General features: G+C 49.9%; 1 protein-coding gene and 1 pseudogene across 1 annotated transcript; one reads left to right on the plus strand and one right to left on the minus strand.

Moving 5' to 3' along the window:
• Positions 1 to 1097: 1097 nt before the first annotated feature.
• On the plus strand, positions 1098 to 1256 carry LOC129551826 (U2 spliceosomal RNA; annotated as a pseudogene).
• A 13320-nt stretch (positions 1257 to 14576) lies between these two features.
• LOC129551058 (protein FAM163A) lies at positions 14577 to 16281 on the minus strand. Its single transcript, XM_055418801.2, has 2 exons — positions 16189 to 16281; positions 14577 to 15388 (listed from the first exon to the last, which is right to left on the minus strand). Exons 1-2 carry the CDS (start codon positions 16279 to 16281, stop codon positions 14978 to 14980), a joined length of 504 nt encoding a protein of 167 aa, XP_055274776.1. The 3' UTR covers positions 14577 to 14977.
• Between the last annotated feature and the right edge of the window lie 4556 nt (positions 16282 to 20837).

The raw sequence follows: 20837 nt of genomic DNA on the forward strand, positions 1-20837 counted from the left end.
CTTCCTCCCCAGAACACTGGATCCTTATATTCCACTTGGTCGTGGAGTATCTCTTCCCAGCTGCTCCAGCAAGGCGCAGCCGCTGTACCTTACCTTGGAGGAGGGGTATCTCCTCAAGGCCGTGCCTCCTGCTTTGAATGTAGATCAGCTCCTCTCGGCCCTCCGGTGCCCAAGCAGCCACCGTCTCCTGAATGTGGTACAGCTCCTCTCGGCCACAGCCCTAACCCTGGGCGCGGGGTAGCTCATCTCAGCCACGATTCCGCACGTGGTCGGTTGCGCCGGAGCCGGGCGTCTCCCGCGTCTGCGCCGCCGGAGCCGGGCGTCTCCCCACAACTGTTTATTCTATAGTATTTTTTCATTTGGTGAAATTTTAACTGTTAATGTTTTTGGCATTGTGCTTTGTACCATTTATTAAATAAAAATTTTTTTAAAAGTTTATAAAAAAAAACAAAAAATATACAGGAGCCACAATAGAGGAGCTGGTGCCAGTTTTTTTAAAAATTTATATTCTTGGTAGGTACAGGAAGAAAAACTATTCTCTTTCTTTAATTAAAGAATATTACCCTCAACAATTACTCCATGTGAACTCAAGGTAATAGTCTTTCTATAGAGTTGTCTTTAAACTTCATGCCTGAATTAGCAAATTTAAACAAAGAAGGAAAGTACCTTTAGAATAGCCATCAGTTCTGTGGGTTTTATTTAGTGATGAAAGTCTGGGGCAGAATTACCAAGAGGTTGCTGCTGCTGCTGCTGCTAAGGCACTTCAGTCGTGTCCAACTCTGCGTTACCCCATAGACGGAAGCCCACCAGGCTCTCCCGTCCCTGGGATTCTCCAGGGAGGTTAGCCATTCCAATTACAAAAAAAAAAAAAAAAACAACCCAGCATAGATAAAATGCATATTTCTTCAATCAGATTTTTACCATAATGCTTCCTGAGTGAGATCAGGAATCCTAAGAAATTTCTCAGAAAGCAAGAAAAGCAGAAGCACAGACTTCACAGTCAGTCCACCATGATGTCAAAACCACTAACGGTTCTTTTCATACGACCAAATGTCCCCTTGTATTATTAAATGAGTTAGCATTTATATTGTACTTCTACTGCTTCTCGGCCTTTTGGCTAAGATCAAGTGTAGTATATTGTACTTCTGTTCGTCATATAATTTGTCCTTTATTATATCTGATTCATAGGTATTTTATACATAATTTTGGGATTATTTCCTTCCCATAATACTTCAATGTAGCAAAGTTGACATCTTATTTTTAACACTGTGAAAAATTCTTAGTAAGTCTAAAAAATAAAAACTCTTGACCTAAATGGAAATGAATACTTGTTATCGTCTGACTTCAGACTGCTAGCTGCACGACAGGCCAATAAGCTGAGAGATGACCTGTTGGGGCAGGGAATAGTGACTTTATTCCCGAAGCCAGCAGACTAAGATAACGAACTCACATGGCAAAGAACTATCTTACCTGAGTTAGAACTCAGGCTTCTTTTATACTAAAAAGGGAGGGCGTAAAGTCAAGCCCTTCCTGGTTCGAATCCGCCTCTGGAGGGGATGTGTTAATTTCTTCCTCCCTGCAGTCACTCATACGTGGACCTGGTCAGGATGATTCCTCTGAGCTAAACAAAGGTGTTTTAGCTTAATGCTCATTACCTGGGAGGCAAGGTTCCCAGAGTTGGGCCATTATGTGTATTTAAGCTTATAGGCAACATCCCCTTAGTGATCAGCTTATAAGAGAACACAAAGGTTCTTCCCTACTACATACCTAAAAATTAAATGTAGTTTTTAAAGACTAGGTTGTTAACTAAAGCACCCCAAATAATCATAGGAAGATAGAATATTAGAATTATGATATCTAATCTCTTATTTGCTTTGAATTACTTACATTTTTCCCAGGTTTACTGAAGTACAATTGGCAAATAAAACTATATATATTTCAAGTGTACAACATGATAATTTGATATATGTATATGTGAAATGATCACTACAATCAAGTTAATTAACATATTCATGACTTTACATATTCACCTTTTTTGTGTTAAGAACACTCAAGATTTACTCTTTTAGCAAATTTCAAATATACAATGTAGCGTAAGCTACAGTCACCATACTGTATTGGATTTCCAGAACTTCCATTTTATAGCTGAAAGTTTGTACCTTTTGACTAATGTTTCCTCACTATTATTTACATTGTGTTTTTCTTAAAAAGAATGTAATGCTTTTGAACTGTGGTGCTGGAGAAGACTCTTGATAGTCCCTTGGACTGCAAGGAGATCCAACCAGTCCATTCTAAAGGAGATCAATCCTGGGTGTTCATTGGAAGGACTGATGCTAAAGCTGAAACTGCAATACTTTGGCCACCTCATGGGAAGAGTTGACTCACTGGAAAAGAGTCTGATGCTAGGAAGGATTAGGGGTGGGAGGAGACGGGGATGACAGAAAATGAGATGGCTGGATGGCATCACCGACTTGATGGACATGAATTTGAGTGAACTCTGGGAGTTGGTGATGAACAGGGAGGCCTGGCGTGCTGTGATTCATGGGGTCACAAAGAGTCGGACACAACTGAACGACTGAACTGAACTGAACTGAACTATTATTCTCCTAAAGAGTTAGTTTAGTTGCTAAGTCATGTCCAACTTTGTAACCCCAGCCTGCCAGGCTTCTCTGTCTATGGGATTTCCCAGACAAGAGTACTGGAGTGGCTTGCCATTCAGGGGATCTTCCCAACCCAGGGACTGAACCTGCGCTTTCTGCTTGGTAGGTGGATTCTTTACCACTGCAGCACCTGGGAAGCCCCTTCGTTCCCTGTGTGTATGTGTGTGTTAGTTGCACAGTCGTGTCCAGTTCTTTGCGACCCCGTGGACTGTAGCCCACCAGGCTCCTCCGTCCATGGGATTTTCCAGGCAACAATACTGGAGTGGGTTGGCATTTCCGCCTGCACCCCATGCAGTGGAAGCGTGGAGTCCTAACCACTGGACTGCCAGGGAAACCCAAAGAGCTTGCATGTTTATTTTGTTTTGCTGTACCACACAGCATGAGGGATCCTAGTTCTCTAAACAGGGATCAAATCTGTGTCCCCTGCAGTGGAATCACAGATTTTTAATCACTGGACCACCAGGGAAGTATTCCCTGCCAGATGGTTTCTAATGTTGATGGAAGAAATTCTCACATATTGAGATTTGAGGAAGTCATTCTAGTTTGTACATGATTTGGCTTGAACTTTATGCCAGTTAGGACATTCTGTCTGTGGTCCATTACATGTATACTGTACAGATGCTCTAACCATTAAAGAAAAGGGTGTGCTGTCCAGAAGTAAAGAATGTCTGTTTTGAAGACAGAGATAAATGCCCCCCTTCCTGGGACATCAATGCAAGTACTCCTTTGATGATAAGGCTCCCTTCCCGGCACCAAGGTCATACTGACTCACTGGATGTGCTAATCTGTCTTTTCTTTTTTTTTTTTAAACTTGAAGGAATGCACCCTTGTCATGTTTGATATTTTTTGTTCTGATAAGATATAAAACTGCTGAAAACCATGCTTCCTAGGGTAATTCCCAGAACTACTGAGAAGCTGTCTCCTGGGCTATAATTCTCAGTTTGGCTTGAATAAAACTCCCCTCTATTTTTAGATTGGTTATTGATTATTTGCATTGACAGTACATTGAGGTGAGGGTGATTGTGACCTCTGACTGCCCTCTATCTCTAGGACTCTGATCCTCACAAAGGTATTGACTCTTCCAGTCTATCTTTTTTCTTCCCTCTTTAAATTACCACATTATGTATCTCCATCTTCTCAAGGCTCTAGCACATCATCTTCATATCTTTGCCCACTCTGGTTGAATTTCAGTTTGCGTTTACCACCTAAAAATTGCTTTTATTAATGGTTTCTGCCCCAGGGACCTGGGACCCATCTGTTATGGATTGAATGCTTTTGTCTCCCCCAATTTTACATATTGAAATTCTACCCATAGTGTGATAATATTGGGAGGCACAGTCTTTAGGGGGTGATTAGGTCATGAGGATGGAGCCCTCCTGATAGGATTAAAGAGGCCCCAGAGAGCTCTCTAGTTCCTTCCACAAGGTGAGGACACAGTGTAAGATGGACATCCATGAACCAGGAAGCGGGCCCTCGCCAGACATCAACTTTGACAGCACCTTGATCTTGAATGTCCCAGTCTCCAGAACTGTGAGAAATAAATGTTTACTGTTTAAGCTACCTATCTATGGTAATTTGTCAGCCTGAGCTAAGACACTGTTCTTAGCAATTTCACTCTTTCTAACATGAGGACAAAATCTGGCAGGAAAGAAACGCTGAGGCTGGTATCTACTTCCTAAAATAATGATGTCACATTTGACAGGTGGATGGACCCCCCCTGCCCCTGGCTTTGATCATGCCAATCTGAGGACAATGGACTCCATCTTCTACTCTTTGAGTATCCACTCTGTTTTTTTGTTTTGTTTTTTAATTTTTTGACCATGCCACGTAGCATGTGGGATCTTATTTCCCTGACCAGGGATTGAACCCATGCCTCCTGTATTGGAAGCATGGAGTCTTACTTAACCACTGGATTGCCAGAGAAGTCCCTCCACTCTGTGTTTTAGTTAAGGGCGAGTAAATACCTGGAAAGTTTAGTATTTTACCTGTGAAATATGTGTTAATTTTCCATCCTAGACTATAAGCCGCTTGAGGACAAGGGTGGTACTTTTCATTTCTATTTCTCTAACTCCTAGCACAATGCTTAGCATCTAGTGTTACATCCCCAGCATATGGTAGTTGAATGAAGAGTTTTGCCTATGTTAGCCCTGCTCTCTCATGACTATTTTCCTCCATTTGTGCTTTCTTCCCGCCTAGCTCAGCTTGGGAGCACTTTGGTTCACCCTTGGAGTTGGGTCACACGGCTCAAAGCTATGGACATGGCTGCAGAGGGAAGCACTTGGCTCACCAAGAGAATGATGGTTTCTGGCCCCTTGCCTTCATTTAGAACTTTCTGCAACATACCGATTTCTGAAAGTTACACATGTGTCAGATTTCTGACAACCAGGAAGTTTTGTCTTTGCTGAAATATGGATTCACTTGATTGTATTTAAATAACCAAAAAGTTCCTTCCACTTTGGCTTTGAGTTTCTTTGTCTAGAATCTGCTTAAAAAGGGGACGTGAAATACGAAAATGAAATGATTGAAATAGTTGTATAGCCTAAATAGTCTAAATCCCAAGCATCCTGTATCATGCATCGAACCTGGACTGGTCACATATGATAATATACATGCTGCTGATGCACGGGGATGACCTGGAGGGAGGATATGGGGAAGAGGGAGGTGGGAAGGGGGTTCAAGAAAGGGAACACATGTACACCCGGGGCAGATTCGTGTCAGTGTATGGCAAAACCAACCAATATATTAATGTAAGGTAATTTGCCTCCAATAAAATAAATTTAAAAAATAAATAAATTTAAAAAATTGTCTAAATCCTTCATTTTACAGACGGGGGAACTGAGGGACTAAGGCTATGTGTTTATTAGAGCAAAACTGAGACCAGATCCTAGATCCTGCGCCCTTGGCCCCAATGCCCTCTCTTGGGGAGAAACCTGGCAAACGAACTAGAGAAGCACAGCAGTAAAAGAACCTGCTGTGACACCAAAAATATAGCATGTGGCACTCAAAGCCAGTGCGCTGGGACAACCCTGAGGGATGGGATGGGGAGGGAGGTGGGAGGGGGATCAGAATGGGGGACACATGTACACCCATGGCTGATTCATGTCAGTGTATGGCAAAAACCACTACAGTATTATAAAGTAATTAGCCTCCAATTAAAATAAATTAATTAAAATAAAATATCACAAAAAATATAGCATATGAGGGTGAGAGGGGGTGGATAAAAAGGTGGAGCTTCAGAATGCATTTGAACTTGTCATCAACTTAAAAAAGTAAAACTTGCAGTTATGAGATAAAAAGTTCTAGAGATGTAATGTGCAGCATGGTGACTACAGTTAATAATTATGTATTTTAAAAAATTACTGAGGACTACCCTGGTGGTCCAGTGGCTAAGACTCTGCGCTCCCAATGCAGGATACCCGGGTTCAATCTCCGGTCAGGCAACTAGATCCCACATACCACAACAAAAACCCAGTGCAGCCAAATAAGTATTTTAAAAATTACTGTATTGCATTCAGGAAAGTTGCTAAGAAAATAGATCTTAAAATCTCATCACAAGAAACAACAAATGTGTCGCCATATGTGGTAATGGATATTAAATTTATTGCAGTGATCATTTTGCAATATATAGATATTAAATTATGTTGTACACCTAAAACTAATACAATATTATATGTCAATTATATCTCAAATAAATAGGTAAATAAATAAATCCACTATTGAACTAACACCACTGAATTGTATACCTTGAAATGTTTAAAACTGTAAATTTTATGTTATAGATAATTTACTACAACAGAAAGCAATTAAAAAAGTATTTATCTGATATGAACCTATGTGGGTTGACACTGTTTTTCCCGTTAGTCTTCTGCCCGCTGGTCTTGTGGAAAGAAAATTACTCCAAACTTGTAACACAGAAGCCCCTTTGCCTGTGGAGAGTGGGCACACACGAGCCGTGACCCAGCCCCAGAGCTGGGAGAGTCTAAACGCGGCAACATCTGAAGAGACGCCTGACCACTTGGCATCTCTTCAGATCTGAGCACAGGCCTCAGCAGACTTGCCCCAAGGGCTCTGCTGGTAGCCAGTTATGTACCTGTGTATGACTGCCCGGAGAGTACTTGCTATTCTCAGACACAGTCTGGTATGATTTAACTGAGAGAAAACAGTTTTCAAAATTTAAAGTCACCAAAGGAAAATAACGTAACAGGTATATATTCCAAGAGGCTTCCCAGGTAGCGCTAGTGGTAAAGAACCTGCCTGCCAAGGTAGGAGACATAAGAGACATGGGTTTGGTTCCTGAATCGGGAAGATCCCCTGCAGGAGGGCATGGCAACACACTCCAGTATTCTTGCCCGGAGAATCCCATGGACAGAGGAGCCTGGAGGCTACCCTAGGGTTAGGGTTAGGGTGGGTCACGACTGAAGCAACCTAGCATGTGCATATATTGGAAAGTTTTGTTTCTGCCTTCACCTCACCAATTCCCCTCTCCCTTCCAACAGGAAGCCATTTTTCTTTGTGTGTGTGTGTGTGTGTGTGTGTGTGTGTATTCTTCCAGTGTCAGACATTTTATATTACCACTTTTTCCCTCTTCGAAAATTCTTGATTCTTAATTTTTCTCTTTTGGGTTCCTCCTCATTCATTGACCCCAGCTCACGACTCCTTCTTAGATGCAAAGACAAGGGACCACATGCAGTGGGAGGGAGGCAGAGGAAGTGGAGTGTGAGGGCGCTGGAGAGACCCTTGATCTCTATGTAGGGGTCTGGGGTTTGAGGTCTTCTGATCATTCTAGATTCCTTGGTTGGGCCCTACATGTTTGCAGAAAGAACTCAGATGTTGTGAGGAGGGTCAGGACTCAATAATGAATTTAGGAGGTTTGATTAGACCCAGAACATGGATCTTCTCAGGGGAAAGATCTTTTGTTAGGAATAAGGATGTAATTCCCAGTGGACAGAAAGAAAATCTCTGGCTTAAGGTAAAACCCAGCCCAGGAGGATATATAGATACTGTGATGGGTTGGCGTGGGTGTGGGACCTGGACTATTCCTGCAGGCAGGCCAGCACTGGAGCCCCATGGGCCTCCAGGGCCTCAGGTGCCAATGGCCAGGGCTGGCTGGGCCCTGTCATCATCTGTGGAGACTTGGAGGGGAAGGTGATCTCAGATGTCCAGTCACCCAGTTTCTGGACCTTCAACCCTGTGAAGATTGGACCTGTCCTGCCCACTGGGTGGAGCAGGCCTAGGAACCAGTGAGCTCAGGGAAATGGCTGCCTTGCCTACCTGCAAGCTCCAAGCTATGGCTGGGGTTCCTTGCTGGTGGCAGTGGTGGTGTCAGAAGGAGTCGGGGGTTGCTTCATGATGGGATGGAGAGGAAGTTGGGGAGTTAAGTGCTCTCCTGGAGGCCTGGGCAGATCGTCCCCCAGAGACCAGTCACCCTTGAAAAAGGACCATCCTGGGAAGCAGGCTCACTTCAGATTGTGGGGGGCAGTTTTCTGGAGAAGGGAGACTTCTGCCATGTTTAGGGCTGGGACCCTGGATGGATGTTCATCTCCTAAGCTTCAGGAAGAGTTCATGGCTGCCCAACAAATGGATTACAAGGCAGAAAATATTATCCTTAAGAATATTCATGAGAAGTGTGTTATTCCTGGATGTATTTGAATTTTTTTGTTGGACAATGCTTTCACAGATTTGGTGAACATTGAGATTTTTCATAGCCTGCGTGTGGTTGCTTTTGACGATCTTGCCTTTTAGACATTAGAAGGTGGAGGTACCATTCTCCACCCTTCTTCCACCCTCCACCAGGGCCCTGCCCTGCTCAGGGTTCCTGCCAGAAGGACAGTTCAAGAGACTCCCTCCCTGGGGAGTGAGTCATGGCCTCCTCTCTTCACTGATATTGCGGGTAACAGCACCGACTGCTTATCTGGAGAAGACCCATTCCCTGGTTGGGTCCTATGTTTGGGAAGAGTTCAGAGAACTTTGTGAGGAGGGTCAGGCTTCTGTTTAACCTTGAGTTGTTTAGTTAGGTCCAGAACAGAACTCATGATTAAAGCGTCAGCATACTTCCCTCGTGGCTCAGATGATAAAGAATCTGCCTGCAATGCAGGAGACCCAGGTTTGATCCCTGGGTTGGGAAGATTACCTGGAGAAGGGAATGGCTACCCACTCCAGTATTCTTGCCTGGAGAATTCCATGGACAGAGGAGCCTGGTGGATTACAGTCCACCTGGTTGCAAAGAGTTGGACACGACTGAGCATCTAACACTTTCACATTTTTACACTCATAGGTTCTCTTTCCTCCCATCTAAAAGCACCCTGTAGGGACTTCTCTATTGATCCAGTGGTTAGGACTCTGTGCTTCCATTGCAGGGAGAGCTGGTTTAATTCCTGAGCAAGGAATTAAGATCCTGCATGCCACATCCAAAAAAAAGATAAAAGGTACAGGATTGTAAGCCCCTGATGCAAAGGATGTATTTTTGCTTTACTTTGGTCACCTGATGCAAAGACAATGGAAAAGACCCTGATGCTGGGAAAGACTGAAGGCAGGAGAAGGGGACGACAGAGGATGAGATGGTTGGATGGCATCACCGACTCAATGGACATGAGTTTGAGCAAGCTCCAGGAGTTGGTGATGGACAGGGAAGCCTGACATGCTGCAGTCCATGGGGTCACAAAGAGTCGGACACGACTGAACGACTGGACTGAACGACTGAACTTAACTGAAGCAAAGGGAAAGGGAGGAAAGGCAGAAGCAATATGATCTGACCTGATGACGCCGTCTCCCACTTGCATCCACAGCAAGACACAGAGGAGGGATGAAGGCAGGCGGGGCAGGAGGTGGGTGGGTGGTGCTTGGTGGCTGACTGGATCTGGGTGGCCACCCCCCTGTAAGGATGCATGTGGAAGCGGGGCATGGGAATGGTTTGATGAACTTTTACAGAACTAGTAGAGTTAGGTCCCGGAGTCTTATTTCCCAGCTCTCAGTCTCCTAGTGCTAGTCAAGCCGCCTTAGCTCATTTTGAAGTGGAAACAAATCCATGGATACATTTCCCCAAATAACTTAGAATTACATGAAAAACTTCCCTAAAGTCACACTTTAAGTGTTATGACAAAAACAGATGACCAGGAGCACAGCAGGGTTGCAGAGTTGGCTTAGCCTTTCGGAAGCTAAAAAGAGAAAGAGGACTTTGATTTTATTTCTTAGAAATTCTCCCCCACCCATCCCCCAGATAGGAGGGATTAGAAGTGATGATATGGTGGTTAGCCAGGGAAATAGAGTCCTTCGTGGCCTGTGGGTTATGTTGTAGAGCTCAGCCATCATTTCCCTTTGTTCTCTGTGGGTTTAGGCAGAACACAAGGAGGGGGACTCAGAGCCGAGTGGAGGTGGGTCCTATAGAGCCCACTGCAAGAGCAAGAGGGATGGGGCAGGTCCCATTCTCCGCTGGTTTCCCAGCTCTGTGACAATACAGATGGAATCCTACAGAAGCGCATTCCTGTCCCTCCCAGCCAGACTTTGGGACTCCCTCCCTCTACTCTTCCTCCTGCTCTCACCTCCCCACGAACACCTGGAGGCCTTCGTCCACTCCTCGACAGTCAGGGTGTCTAACAGGTTCTGGGTGAGACTCAGCAGGGCCAGGGGTGGACAATTTAGGGAGTCCAGGCTCAAGAGGAAGGGCTGGAGGGGTCCCCTGGTCCCTTTCTGACCTGAGTTTTGAACCCAAGCCTTGAACTTGAACTTGGAAGCCAGTGAAATAAGCACAGAACCCAACTGAGAGAAGAACTGTTGTATGTATGAATATTCTTTCCCTTATTTGTATAGTTTACTGGGGCAAATGTGAGGCCAAAAGGCAGTCCTAGGTTGATGGGGGCTTCCCAGGTAGCTCAGCTGGTAAAGAATCCGCCTGCAATGCAGAAGAGCACAGTTTGATTCCTGGGTCGGGAAGTTCCCCTGGAGAAGGGATAGGCTACCTACTCCAGTATTCTTGGGCTTCCCTGGTGGCTCAGGCAGTAAAGAATCTGCCTGCAATGCAGGAGAACTGGGTTTGATCCCTGGGTTGGGAAGATCCCCTGGAGGAGGGCATGGCAACCCACTCCAGTAGTCTTGCCCGGAGAATCCCCATGGACAGAGAAGCCTGGCGGGCGAGTCCATGGGGTTGCAGAGTTGGACACAACTGAGCAACTAAGCACAGCACAGCACAGGTTGATGGGACCCTGGGTCCCTCCAAGAGTCACAGGCAGGATGGAGAGGGAAGCTCCAAATGAAGGGAGAGGCAGTGATGGGCAGAGAGATGGTCCAGCAGTGTCTGGAAGAGGCAGGGAGAGGTGGCAACGCAGGAGAGGCTTCAGAAGTCTTGGCGGGGAGCAGAGATGAAAACGAGCCCAGAGGAGCCTTTCACCCTGATGCCTGAGCGATCCCAGCTGCCTCCACAGCTCCAATTTGAGTCCCCACCAAATTCTTCTAATGACAATGGCTACCGTGTGCGCCAGGCTCACTTACTTTTCAAAGCAATGGGATAAGGTAGGCATCACAAGCTCAATTTTATGGATGAGGAAACTGAGACGCCGAAAAGTCCACCCTGTGGCCTGAGGTGCTGGGGGAGAGGCTGGGGGTGGATGAGGGTGTGTGTGGCTGCTCTGTGGGGAGTGGAGGAGGTGCTCAAGCCTGGGGTGGGTGCAGGGATGAGGGAGATTTGCCTCAGGTTTTTTGTTCCCAGGGGACGGTTGGTGACAGAGCTGTAGCCAACTGCCTCCTGGCTGAGGCCCAAAGGCCTGCCGGGGCGGGGCACCCTGACTCCAGGGGCCTGGGTGCTGCGTGACTCGGGCCAGGCTGCCTGCTGCCCCAAGGGCTGTGTGGTGCTGAGACGAGGCGTGGGTGTCTCCCTTTTTCTCTCACACATGTTCACAGGCACGCGCACAGCCCCAGCTGCACCCTCGTCCTCCCGGAACACTCCCTCTCGCCCAGAACCTCCGCCCTGGGTCGCTGGTCCTCGCCGCAGGCCTCTCCTGATAACACCATCCCTGTTGAGCTCAGGAGCCCGTCCCCAGACTCTCTGGCCTTCCCTCCTCAGGCTGTCAGGGTCTCCTCAGGTCTCAGAGTTGGGGACTTAAGGCAAACTACAGGGGGGCACCCGGGGCCTGGACAGTGAGGCTTGGGGGGCAGGCTGCTCCCCAGGGAGGCTCCCCACCATCAGCGAAGGCTCCTTCCACCTCAGGGGGCAGCAGCAGCTACGCTTTAATCCCCTTTCCCAACACATGACACATCCCTCCTGGAAGTGAGCTCTGACTGAGGCAAGAAAAGGGATGGGGGTTGGCGGGGGGCACGGCAGAGGGAAGCTGGAAGGGAGAGGAAGCTGGCAGATACCAGCACAGAGAAAGGACACTCTAGGCGCTGAGAAGGGGGCATTCACCCTTCAATCCGTGCCCCGCTGCCCTTCCCCCAGGTAAAGCATGGAGGACCCTGCGGGGGTTTCTATTTCAAATTTCTCCTTTATTTTGGACATTTGCTTGGTTGTGACTCCAAGTTATCAAAGATGCAGGGCAAGAACTCTGTAGAGGGAGCAGTGAAGTGGAGAGAAAAGTCGGCGAGAGCAGGGGGTCCCCGCCTCTCCGCTTCCTCTTTAGGGTGCAGTTTGAAAAGTGTCCGAACAGTGTCCCAGAGCACAGACTTGGCGGCTAAAAAGTACAGTGCGGTGGAGTGGCGTGAGCTTCCTCTTCCACAGGCAAGGTCCTCGCAGCTGCTGGGAGGCCGGCGGGCAACCTAGAGGCTGTGCCCAGAGCAGTGTGGGGCGGTTGGGGCAGGGGGAGCCATTGCCACCATCTCTCCAACGCCCCAAACTCAGATGTTGACTTGTGGGTTGATTGAGGCTGGGAAGCTCTGGGAGAAGAGAGGGACTGTACGAAGATGCTTTTTACTCCAGGATCTCAATAGATGAGGGCCAAGAAGCATGTTAAGAGTTGACTGGGTCTTGACTTCTCTGGAGGTGGGAGGTACTGGAATTTTTGGGGTGAGGAGAGATAGCCCCTGATGTGGTTGTGCAACTGTGGAATCCCAGGGCAGCAAGGCACTGGGGCTGGTCATCAGGAGGCAGATAGAGTGGCCAGGCCCAGCAGCTCACATCAATGGGTTTGCTTAGCCCAGGAAGGGCTGGCAGTGGGATGGGTGTGGGGATGTGAAAGCCACTGTCCCTAAGCTGATCCCTCTGGGCTCTCGGAGACAGAGCTGATCACTGCTTCCCAGTAGCAGAGAACTCGAAGTCACCCAGTAGGAGGGTTAAACGTGTTGGCTTTTTTCTGATGTTAAAATTGTTTTGCCAGCTAATCCTGCAAAGTATTGTGGTCTTGGATCCATCAACATGCATCTGTGCACACAGGATCAGGCAGTTGGAAAGTGTATCCAGCCCCCTGCCAGGACTAGGGCTAGAGAGAGAGAGAGTGGTCTGGCCGGCAGGACTTTTCTGGGAATCCTGGTTTCCTGGAGCATTAAATGGCCCTCAGAGTCCATCTGGGTGAGTCCCATTTCCCTGTAGGAAATGGGGTCTCAGAGGAGATAAGGGACTGGTCCTCAGAGGACCCAGGGTAACCCAAATGTGACCAGACCCCAGGTCCTCTGGTTCTCAATCCAGTGAGCCTCGATTCCAGATTGAGATGCAAGGTGAGAAGTGCCCAGAGGGATGCAAAGGTATGGCGAATTCTCTTCCCCTTCACCACTCCCCCAGCAGCACCCTCCCTTTCTCAGATGCAAAAATCAAAATTCAGCAAAAATCGGCCAAGGGGCCTGCTCCCTTCTTGTCCCACACACTGCAATGACTCAAGAGAGGCTGGGGGTTACTAATGCCCTTAGAAGGGGGTGGACAGCCACCCCTTACGGCAACTGGGACACTCATCAGATGCAGTCACACAAACAGCATAAGGCCACAGCTGAGTTATATCTGGGATCTGGACTTGGGGCCGGCGTGACCCAGCAATAAACAGGTCCTCGTTCAGAGACTGAGGGTTGGATCAGCTGAGGGATGGTGGCCAGCGTGGAATCTGATTGCCGAGTCAAATCTGCCCCCATCCTTGGAGCCAGCGCTGCCGTCCCTGGTGGAAAGACGGGGCGCTGGTCTGCGGCCTCACGGCTGGATGCCCAGGTAGGACACCGGGTCTCCGGAGGGGCTTCCACGCGGCAGCATCGTTTCACGGGAGACTCCGCAGGCGCTTCCTGTACCCATCAGCTGGCTGCTGTGGCCACCACCCTGATCACCTGTCACTCCTGCTGTCTGGAGGCAGACTTCTCTTTCTAGCTGGCACATCACGCTTCTGCTCTGTGGCTCCTGAAGGTGGCAGAGCCCTGGTGAGCGCTGGTGGTGATGGTGTGTGCACACACCTGGTGGTAACAGGCGTATGTGTGTGTGCACACACCAGGTGGTGACAGATGTGTGTGTGTGTATACGCCTGGGAATGCACAGGTCCTTGCAGGGCCGCATTGAGGCACCACACTCAGCGTGGCGGACCAGGGCCCCAGACACCATCGGCAGGCTCTCCTTCGCTAAGCTACTCAAACTCTAGTAACAAAACTTGGAAAAGTTTCAACAGCCAGGACAACTGGTTTCAAAGGCAGAGAAAGAAGATTTGGGGGGAGACAAGGCTAGACATCCACGTTCAGTGCATTCCCTGCGAATAACCTTATGCCATGGCCTTTAAAGTCCAGTTGCTATGTTCGGTGAGGATGGGGGCAAATACAAGCATGTTTGGGAAGTAACATCTGTATTGGAACAGCTACAGGGACTGCAGTCTCTAGGAAGCTGAAGTACAAAACTAGATGGTGAACTAGCTCTTGGATTCATTGCGGCAAGCAAGTCCTGAAAAAGCCCTTCAATCCTTCCCCACCCTTCTCGAGTTCTGCCAAAGCCTCAGGTCTGGCCTCTCCCCTTGCCCTCACCCTCCACTTTCTCCTTTCGTCCCCCAAGGACTTGGGAGACTTCCAGAGCCTTTGCTTAGCTTCCCCTGGTGCTCCTGCTCCTCTCCTCAGAGTCTGGCAAAGCCAGAGGACAGAGGGAAGTGCGAGGGCTGTGGCCATGCTGGAAAGTCCCAACAGAGAAACCAGCCAGGCTGCCAACACGACCTGTCAGGCCCCCTTCCTCTGGGCCGTGGGGCCAGTCCCTGCCCTGGTTCTCAATGCCCTCGATAGCCTGAATCTGGGTGAGCCTTCCACTGTGGGGCAAGGAGAGCCAGAAAAACTGAGAAGGTCCTTGCAGGCTGTGGAAGGGGTCATCTGCTGTCCCCACTGATGATCCTGGGCCGGGGGCAGCAGTGTTGGTGTGTGTTGGGGGGGGTTGGGGGTGAAAGGGGTTACACGTCTGTACTAATAGCCCTTGGATTGGTGAAGGCCTCGCGCCCAGAGCCTGGCCACGTCACCGGGTAATTCTGGGGCGCTGCCACTTGGAGAGATGGGGGTCCTCCCTCCTTGTAGTAGGTGGGAGCAAAGGAGAGCCTCTCGCCTCCACCCCCGTTGGGCACCATGTCAGCCGTCCGTATGTAAAAGGGGGAGCTGTATGGGGAGCAGGCGGTGCAGTGGCCGGCCGCCACCCTGCACGGCTGGCCGCAGGGCTCGCCGGGGACAGGCGCCAGGCTGCCTCGGCCATCCAGGGCCTGGGAGCTGCAGGCATTGCAGGTGGGGCCTCTGGGGTGTGTGGGCAGGTCGTGCTCCTCCTCCTCTTCCTCGTCTGCATCCTCCGCTCCACTCTTCTTGCAGCAGTAATACTGAGGGGAGAGGGGGGACGGCTGCCTGAGGGCGGGGTGCCCCCCTCCGGGTATGCGCAGACACCTGTGCCCCTGCTCCGCCAAGGACCCTGCACGGGGCCCTGGGTCAACCCTGGAGACACAAGTCAACACCAGGCGCCCACGGTCCACAGCGAAGTCCTCCCGGCCCCGCAAGATCAGTTCTTCTCACTTCCTCCACCTACGTCCTGTGTATTAACTCCAGATGACTGTTGAGAGGCTTCCCAGGTGGCGCTAGGGGTAAAGAACCCACCTGCCAATGCAGGAGACTTAAGAGATGAGGGTTCGATCACTAGGTGGGAAAGATCTCCTGGAGAAGGGAATGGCAACCCACTCCAGTATTCTTGCCTGGAGAATCCCATGGACAGAGGAGCCTGGTGGGCTACAGTCCATGGGGTTGCAAAGGGTCAGACGTGACTGTGTGACTTAGCACGCACGTGGTTGAGAGAGGCCGGGAGGCAGAGAGGGAAGGACATACAGATTCTCCTGAGCCCAGACTGGGGTGCCGGGAGCTGCTTTCAGTCTCCCCACAGTGGTGTCCTTCCCACTAATCCTGAAATCTCAGACCTGCGGGGGACACCATACCAGGACGGTGCTTTCCCGGCTCACTCTCTTGGGTGCCCAGAGTGTGCAGGCTGTGAGGGAAAGCTCCCTTCTGACTGCCCCGCAAGGTCCAGCCCCCTTCACTTAAGCCTCCCGCTTTCTGGACTTGGGGCTTTGTCGCCTCCACGCCGGGGAGGTGGTTTGCTGGTGGCCTGTGGCCCCGGGCCCCGGGCACTGACCTGGAGCCTACAGTAGCACAGGACGGCAATGATGCAGAGGAGGATGACCGTAGCTAGGATTCCGCCAGTGATCACAACCGTTCCCGCTGTCATCCGCCCGACGCCCCATCAAACTCTGCAGAGAGGCGTGGGGAGAGGTGAGGGCGGCTGACCTTTCTCAGCTGGAGGTGTGGTGGGGAGGGGGGGACCTGAGAGCTGGGAGGGCCCCAGGGGTGGGATGCCAAGAACTTCCTGGACAGAGCGGCCAGGCCAGCCTAACCTGGGGGGCTCACAGCTATGGGAGGGAAGAGGCGGCAGAGAGCTGACTGGCGGTGTAATTCTGCTCCCCGTTTCCATCTAGTTTCAAAGGTTCTTGCTGTCTTTCTGCTTTAAGTCTCCTCGCCCCTCTCCCCACATCATGCTCAACCCCCCACCTTGGTCCTTCCCCACCCCATGGGACCAAGACACAGAGAATTAATAGCTTCTGTTTCTGAGGGCTTAGCCTGTGTGAGGTACTGTGCTGAGCATAGCCCTGGTCATCTCAGTTAATCTTCAAGATCACCTTTTGAGATAGTTGTTAATTATCCCTGCTTTACTCACAATGAGCTGAGGCTCTACTTCATCTGGCTGACAGTCCACCCAGCCTGGCTCACCCCCAGTGGCCAGGCTCTTAATTACGCCCTCTGGGGCGTAATTAACAAACGCAAACACAAACAAAACAAAACAAACACAAACACCCATGGTCCCCGAGCCCTTGACATAGGTGGAGGGACAGGGTCTGAGCCTCAGAATTTCCACTTGGTTCTGCCCTGGCTCCAACCCACACTTATTCGGGTGGCATCTGTCCTCTCTTTCTAACTCATACGGGAAACAGGGCAGGGTGAGCTCAGAGGGAGCCGGCAGGCACATTCCGGCTCCTGGAAGGTTGGGGTGAGGCTAGGGAGAGGGGAATTGCTAAGGGGGCTGGGTGGGGCAGGGGCAGGGTATGCTCCAGATGTGAGGCTGTCTGAGGGCTGACTCCCCCTTCGGGTCACTGAACAAAGATCCTCGATCCCCCAGGCACAGAGGGACCAAGGCTGACTCTGCCAATGGAGCAGGAGGGTGGGAGGAGACTTGGCATCTGGAGGACAGAATGGCCGCAAGCACTTACGTTCATAAAGGGAACGGTGGCCTGCAAGACAAGAAAAGAGAGGAGATGATGTTAGACGAGGGCCATCCTGAAAAAGGCCCCAAGGGCTGGATTACTGCAGGGCTCCGCCACATCTCCCCCGGCTCTCCCGCCATGTGCTCTGTCATCAGCAGGCCCACTGGCCCCAGATCTGAGTCTCCAGCTTGCAGCTTGGACCCAATTACGACAGGCCAAGTCATTACCCTGTCTTCCAGCGGGCTCCCCCACCTCTGCCGACCTCTGAGTGACCAGTTCTCCTGGAGCTGCCACAAAGCATTTTACAGGTTGTCTCTCTCGCAAAGGGCAAGCGGGGGCTGGAACACCAGCTGCTCAGGAAGTCGTGCGCCCCGCTGTTCACCTGGGGAAGGGGCAGGTTTCCTCCATCTGCTCCTCACCATCGTGCTCCTGGAGCCCGGCAGGCACACGGCACTGCTTCTAACTCACTCAAAGATGCTCAAAGTGTGGTCTGTGCACCAGTCCAGGCAGCACCTGGGAGCTGGTTAGATACGTAGCATCTCAGGTCCCTCCACTGGCCGAAGGAGTCAGAAGGTGTGTTTTAACAAGGCCCCAGGTGATTATCTGCACACTGGAGTTTGACAAGGCTGTGGCGCATTCCCCTCAGTGCCCAGAGTTTCTTCTTTTAAAATGTTTATTTTTTGATAAATCAATAAGCATTTACTTTTAATGCTTAAAATAAATGTTAAACACTCTTCGTTGCTGCACCCAGGCTTTCTCTAGCTGCAGTGAGTGAGGACTCCCCTTTGATGCGGTGCACAGGCTGTCACTGCCACGGCTTCTCTTACTGCACAGCTTGGGCTCCAGGCACATGAGCTTCAGCTCAGTTGTGGCACACAAGCTTAGCTGCTCCGTGGCGTGTGGGATCTTCCTGGACCAGGGATGGAACCTGTGTCCCCTGCACTGGATTCTTAACCACTAGACTACCAGGGAAGTCCCTGCCCAGGCTTTCAAATCCTCCAATTGTTTGGCTTCTTCTAGTCTCCTATTCTTCACACCAATTATGACTGTATGCTGCATACCTGCACTGGTGCAATGGGTTCCTAAAGAACTGCACTGGTTTTGTCTTCACATCACCTACAGTCAGCCCTTCACTATGCCCCTACTCCAGAGCCCTTCTGGCACCGCGCTGCCTTCAGGACACATTTATCTGGGTGCAGACTTAATTTAGACTGAGCGTCAGTGACTTTTCCCTCCCCGACTTCCCTGCATGCTCACCACCAATTTATTTTTCCCTTCTCACAGCCCATTGTCCCTCCCCACCCCACCCCCACCCACAGGAATCCTCTGCCCATCAGATAGTCCCAGTTCTTAAGACATGTATTGCCTAGTGATGAAAAGACACTTAATAAACCTTATGAACCAGAGATGCACAGACCAGGGGCTATGAGAACACAGAGGAGGGGCCAGCTACCTACTTGGGGAAACGTTCCAGAGAACACGTTATGTTCCGTGAGCAGAGTTCTATAAGCTGTGTGGGGGCTTGTCCAGCAGACAAAGTGCAGAGGGTAGAATGCACAGTCCAGGAGTGTGAAAGAACACAGAGGTAACATGCAGTTCTCAGGAACTGTAAGGATCCAGAAGGCTGGGGGTAGGCATGAGAGGAGAGGCTGTAAAGCAGGCAAGGACGTGGGGTTTAATGCTTAAGGAGACAATGGGGGCTCCTGAAGGGTTTCAGTAGGGGAGACCATAATCTCTCACTTTCTCCATCTGTTTCAAGGCTCTGAGAAGCCTTGCCCAACCGCCTCATCGTGATGCAGTCTCTCTTTCTGCACTTCTGTAATGCCTTTCCATGTGCCACTTTGCAAATCCTATCTTGGTGCAATGCTTGTCAACTTTCGTGTGGGAACATTGTGACTCCTGCCCTAAATTATGAGTCCTTTCGGGTCAGGAGTTGCATGTTATACTCTGTCCTATCCTGAAGCTTTATACATAGTGCCTGGCACACAGCAGGCACTTAATAAAAGTAATCACTTCCCCATATAGGCATCCCTGGTGGCTCAGATGGTAAAGAATGTGCCTGCAATGCAGGAGACCTGGGTTCGATCCCTGGGTTGGGGAAGACCCCCTGGAGGAGGGCATGGCAACCCACTCCAGTACTCTTGCCTGGAAAAGTCCACGGACAGAGGAGCCTGGCGGGCTTCAGTCCATAGGGTGGCAGAATCCGACACAACTGAGCGACTAACATATATATACATCCTTCCCCATACAGCGTTTCTTTTACAGGCCTGGCAGTAATGACCCTGATCGACCACCAGAGGGCAGTGTATCTCTCCACTCACGTCTCAGCTGCAGTCAGAGCATCTTGGAAACTGGTTTGACTGCTGAAATGTGTGGTGAGGCATGCTTCAGGGATCACTGGGGCGTTTGTTGGGAGTTGGGGTGAGAAGGTGCACCTCAGCCTTGGGAGGACTTATACACCATCACAACAACATCACTCCTTCTCCTGCTTCACTGTCCTGCTCACCCCTGAGATGGTTCAAGAGACAGAGAGACCCTAGCGACCTGAGTTTGGAGGAGCCAGCAGTGGCCCACTCTCCTGAAAGTCTTGGCCTGGTCCCCCGGGATATGCCCAGGCTGCTTTAGGAAGCAGGGAATTATGAAACCATACAGAGAGAGCGTCCTTCCTTCTCTGCCCTCAATGCCTGGCCTCCCTCTTTCAGCACCTTGAAGGCTGCACAGCAGAAGTGGCCTGGAAAGGGGAGCACGGCAGTACAGGTGGAGCCATGGGGCTGAAGGCCCATTCAAAGCCCAAATGTGCCTCTTAGCAGGCACCCCGTTTTGGAAGCTGGCCTTCTTTTTCATTTGTACAAGAGAGATTACGAAAAAACGCAGCTTACTAGTATGACTGTGAATAAAACGATTCACATATACAATGGCCCCTTGTAAACTCTAAGATACCCTTCAAACATGGTTAGCTGTGCAGAAAAGGGAGACCCAGACATTTTGTGACCGCTTAAGTCTGGCCTCAGTCATAAACCAAGAAGGGACACGTAAAGTGCCTGCAGTCAACTAGCCAGGTCCCCGCCAGCCCCCTGGAGGGTCCGGTCCTGGTGGTGCAACTTAGCATTTCAATTCTGCCCCCCACGGGTGTTTATGGTTTCAGGTGGGCTTGTTTTCTCTTTGCAAATAGATGTAAATAATCACAATAACTCCCTGAACCTAAACAGCTTTCATTCTACAGTTTACCTTAAGTCTGAAATGGCACCCCACTCCAGTATTCTTGCCTGGAAAATCCCATGGACAGAGGAGCCTGGTAAGCTACAGTCCATGGAGTCGCAAAGAGTTGGACACGACTGAGTGACTTCACTTCTTTCTTTGTCTTTTCTCCTATGTATGAATGCCTTCTGTTCTGAGAGCATGATCATTAAGTCCTATTTGTTCATTAAGTCCAACACAGTTAGCCTAGGTACCCAACTAACACAACTGGCTATATAGTAGTGTACTGCAATAGGTTTATAATACTTTTCACACAAATAATATGTAA

Source organism: Moschus berezovskii, chromosome 17 (assembly GCF_049115385.1).
Source record: "Moschus berezovskii isolate FMDL1 chromosome 17, NW_MosBer_1.0, whole genome shotgun sequence".
Lineage (NCBI taxonomy): Eukaryota > Metazoa > Chordata > Mammalia > Artiodactyla > Moschidae > Moschus > Moschus berezovskii.

Coding starts and splice junctions, on each gene's coding strand:
- LOC129551058 (XM_055418801.2), bottom strand. CDS start 16,281: ATGACAGCGGGAACGGTTGTGATCACTGGCGGAATCCTAGCTACGGTC. Junction 15,389..16,188: donor TGTGCTACTGTAGGCTCCAG/GTCAGTGCCCGG, acceptor CTCTCCCCTCAG/TATTACTGCTGCAAGAAGAG.